This window comes from Alexandromys fortis, unplaced genomic scaffold (genome assembly GCF_014885135.2).
Source record: "Alexandromys fortis isolate MF-2015 unplaced genomic scaffold, M_Fortis_MF-2015_v1.1 scaffold_229, whole genome shotgun sequence".
Taxonomy (NCBI): domain Eukaryota; kingdom Metazoa; phylum Chordata; class Mammalia; order Rodentia; family Cricetidae; genus Alexandromys; species Alexandromys fortis.
Genome location: NW_026068122.1, coordinates 1,937,869 through 1,942,571, shown reverse-complemented (window position 1 = coordinate 1,942,571; position 4,703 = coordinate 1,937,869). Strand labels below are relative to the sequence as shown.

General features: G+C 35.9%; 1 protein-coding gene across 1 annotated transcript; it reads left to right on the top strand.

The window, feature by feature from the left end:
- The first annotated feature begins 2,145 nt into the window (after nt 1–2,145).
- Nucleotides 2,146–3,084, top strand: LOC126490448 (olfactory receptor 4F3/4F16/4F29-like). The gene has a single exon (XM_050125385.1). It carries the CDS (start codon nt 2,146–2,148, stop codon nt 3,082–3,084), a length of 939 nt encoding a protein of 312 aa, XP_049981342.1.
- Nucleotides 3,085–4,703: the final 1,619 nt, after the last annotated feature.

The window sequence follows — 4,703 nt, the reverse complement described above, 5'->3', positions numbered from 1 at the left end:
AAATGAACCTTCCTTCAAGTCAGAGGGTGGTGCTCACCAATAGTGGATCTAAATTAACCATAGGGGTTTGGAGGACTGTTGACAGAGAGGAGACAGGAAGTAGTAAGGTCCAGCAGGAAGAACATCTCTTTTTGGATGGAGGAATGGTAGAGATATAAAGCGACTGGTGGCTGCTCCCTGCTTCACTGCTTTCAGGTTCTAACCCCAATATTATATCTATACCCATATATTAGTGAATCATTCAACTCTGATCAAGAAAATTCTTGCAATAGTGGGTAGTTAACACAGAGACTCACAACTGGACTAGTGTTAATTCTTAATTGAACTGATAACATATTAGTCTTCAAATGAAAGTGTAAAGACCTTGGGGATGAATTGTTGTCTCTAGTATTGGCTAAACTTCTACCTTAATAGGAACAGCTGTGAACTCACTCTAGTTTGAAAGCACAGGGATATTGAATTTATAAATATCTCCACATGACCGCATGACTGGCAGCAGCTTCATTGCATGGCTACAAATTCAAATTATATGAGTATAATAGGAAACCTTTCTTCTTCTAGTTTTATGAAGGCACAATTCTGTATATATTATAGTGTACAGTAAGAAGATTTATGTATGTAAATATATAAAATACAAAAATTAAAATCGTAAAATACATATGCATATTGTGAGCTAACTAGCATAGTTGCCACCCATACTGATTTAGAAAATGAATGGTGAAGTTCTGCACTGACCAATTTTCATGTAGGCCCCACTGTTAGTAACAGTCACCTCACTGTGCCATGCATTTCCAGAAAGTACCCATCCTGTCTAATTATGTATTCTTTCTTTTAACAAATATTCTCAATTTCAATTTTCTATCCCATCCCATTTACTCATGATACTTTATTATACTTTCTGCTTCTATCACTGTAGAATCTCTAGAATCCATGTCAACTGAGATATTTCAGCATTTGACTTTCTATGTTTCTTTAATTCAGTTAGCACAATGACTTCTAGTCTTATTCATGGTAGAAGAAAAATAGGATTCCTTTTCTTTGAAGGGGATGAAAGAATAGTCCATGTGTGTCCGAGTGTCTGTGTGCGTGTGTGTTTTCCACTCATCTATTATTTAACACATCTTATTTTTACATATTAATCTTTATTTGTGAATGTTACTTCTTCTGGATACAGATTCTTCAAATTAGCATTGCAAATAATACAGTATTTTTAGATTTAAATTAAAAAAATAATTTTATTATTATTATTTTGTATGTGTGATTTTATATATATGAGTAGGGTGAATATATACTTAATGTGTGTGTGTATGTGTGTGTGCATGTACGTACACACACAGTAACACAGATCTGTGTCCATTGGAGATGAGAAGACAGTGTTCTGGATCCTGCTCTCTCAATTTCCACTTTATTCCTTTGAATGTGTCTTATGCTGAGACTGGTTCTAGTATGGCAGCCCCCAAGATCAAGTGATCATTTATTTCCACTTTTCACCAGTGTTGACACATACACAGTCACATTGGCTTCTTGTTTGGGTAATGGCATCTGAGCACAGGTCCTCACGATTGCACAGTGAATGCCCATTTTAAAAAGGCTATCTTTCTAGCCTGATATTTCTAGTTTTTAGTCATTTCCATTGCTCTTCAACCTTTATTTCTCTGCCTACATCCTCTACAACCTCTTTAACATTTGTGGAGTTGGGAATCAAATATAGGACCTTACTCATCTGTAGTTTATTTCATTGTGCTACAAACTGGGTCTTTATCTCTTAATTTTTTGAAGTACCTCCATTATTTTTTGTCTTTCTGAGTAAATATATTAATATATATTCACATCCAGTCTTTTGAAATCCACCAAAGACTATTATCTTAAAAAATTAAACTTTTTGAAATAAAAATACAACTACCTCATTTCCTTTTTCTTTTCTCCCCCAACACTTCCCATGCACAGTCTATTGTTATCTTTGGTTACTGTGAGGTGATATTTTACTATGGTTTGAAGTTATGGTCCACTGGTGACTAGTGATTATCAGCGCTTGTATATATGTATGTGTATATGCACACACATATATGCAGGTCTTTACCTAAATCCAATTATAATTTATCATTTTTCTTGTTACTTCTTACAGGTAGAACTGTCAAAAGGTCAATGGAAGGAAAGAATCAGTCTGTGGTGTCAGAGTTTGTGTTCCTGGGACTCACCAACTCTTGGGACATCCAGTTATTCCTTTTCGTGTTCTCCTCCATGTTTTATGTGGCAAGCATGACAGGAAACTCCCTCATCGTGTTCACTGTGGCTTTTGACCCTCACTTACACTCTCCCATGTACTTTCTGTTGGCTAACCTCTCCTTCACCAACTTGGGTGTTTCTTCTGTTTCTTCTCCTAAGATGATTTATGACTTATTCAGAAAACACAAAGTCATCTCCTTTAGAGGCTGTGTCACTCAAATCTTCTTCATTCATGTCATTGGAGGTGTGGAGATGGTGCTGCTCATAACCATGGCTTTCGACAGATATGTGGCCATATGTAAGCCTCTCCATTACTTGACCATTATGAGCCCAAAGATGTGCATCTTGTTTTTAGTGGCTGCCTGGGTGGTTGGCCTTATTCATTCTCTGGTTCAACTGGCTTTTGTAGTAGACTTACCTTTCTGTGGACCAAATGTGTTGGACAGCTTCTACTGTGACCTTCCTCGATTTATCAAACTTGCTTGCACAGACACCCATAAACTAGAATTCATGGTCACAGCCAACAGTGGATTCATCTCTGTGGGCACCTTCATCATACTGATCATTTTCTATATTGTCATCATAATCACTGTACAAAAACATTCATCAAGTTCTTCCTCTAAAGCTCTGTCCACACTTTCAGCTCATATCTCTGTGGTTGTCTTATTCTTTGGTCCTTTGATATTCTTTTATGTCTGGCCTTCTCCTTCTATACACCTGGATAAATTTCTGGCAATTTTTGATGCAGTTGTTACTCCTTTTCTGAATCCTGTGATATACACACTCAGAAATCAGGAAATGAAGGTATCAATGAAGAGAGTATGCAGACAGCTAGTTGGTTATAAGAAAACTTCTTAAATCTATGTGCTGTGGACTGTCTTCAATGAATACAGAAGTTTACTTTTCATCAACGTGAGAAAAATCGTTGCATGTATGCATATATATATATTTCACACACATATAAATTATGTATATATCTTTGTCCTTCCCTTATATCTCTATATACTTTCCTGCTTAGTCTGTATTAATAATCTCTCCTGAAAACAGAGAATCACATGTATTTATAAAGCAATGATTATAATAATCTTGAACTTACATTCCTAAGGAATAATGTTTATTTTGAAGTAGCTGATACTTAAGCCTTTAGAACATGGGAACTTTCTCTCTCTCTCTCCTTTTACACTTGTTCTATATGTTGGGATTTTATGCATGATATTGAATTAAAAAATTTTGATTCTTCTGTCTCCCCCCCCTCTATTCATTTCTGTCCCCTCATTACTTTTCTAATTTATGACTTTTAATTTTAAATATATATAAATATATATGTTAAGACAATAATATATAAAGAAAATACTGAATTCATACAATGTTGCCCACATGTATATGTGTTTACTATACATTGTCTCAAATGCAAGAATTTCTGCATCCCTTTACTTGTTTCCTTATAAAGGCTTATTCTACTGAGCCATTTGTTTGTCTCCTGTAGTTTGTATGTGTTACCCATTTGGAGTTTTTCTGCTGTGGAAGGAGATTCACATCAGGAGAACACACACAAGGGTTTAATGGATGTTTGTTTTGTGTAGAAGACTTGAGAGTCATTTTGAAATATTAACAAAAACTCAGTAAAGATGATTTTTGTCAGATTAGCAATATTCTATTCACATACATCAAATTTCTATTCATTTATATTTATTTCTTTTTTTTAGTATATTTCCATGTTACAGAGATACTCAAAAAATTGTGTGATATCTGAAAAGAGGAATTGAAACAACATGTATGTTCACTTTGTGAGTTGGTAGATAGGTACTACGAACTGCACGAGTTGCTACCAGTACTCTGTGATACGGGACTAGTACCATCTCTGAAGATTTTCTGCCTTTTTTCTTAAAATGATTTTTACTGACATCTACATTTTTCTCCGCTCCTCTCCCTGCCTCTTCCCTCCCCTTCAATGGCCCTTTTATAGACCTCACAGTTTAGTTCCTCCAGGTCCCAGTCCTTTGCAGGTCACTGCCGCGGTGATGACAGTCACAAGGCACACACTCACCTGCATCATCCAATTTGGTGCACCGAGACAGGCACAGCACAGTTAATCCTTGCTCTTCACTACATGACATTTTCATTTCCATTGTTCCGGTTCACTGGCTTGAGGTGCAGCATGAGATTAATCAGACTTAACTGCAGTACTGAATGACTTCCATATTCATAAAGTCTTGTTCACATAAGTAGCCACTGTACATCCTTATGTTCGTTGTCCTTTACTGAGAAACCTGTGAGTGGTTAGTGTCAACCCTATGATTTGTTAATCAAAAAAATTTTTATAAATTTCCATGTTATTCAAATGATATTTCATCAAGCACAGGACACTTTTATAGCAGATGAAATGTGACAATGAGCTCACAATATATGGGACTAACTAGTCTACCCACGTGCTTTATTCCTTGTAAGCCAGTGATGGAAAACTTGGGCTAGGAACT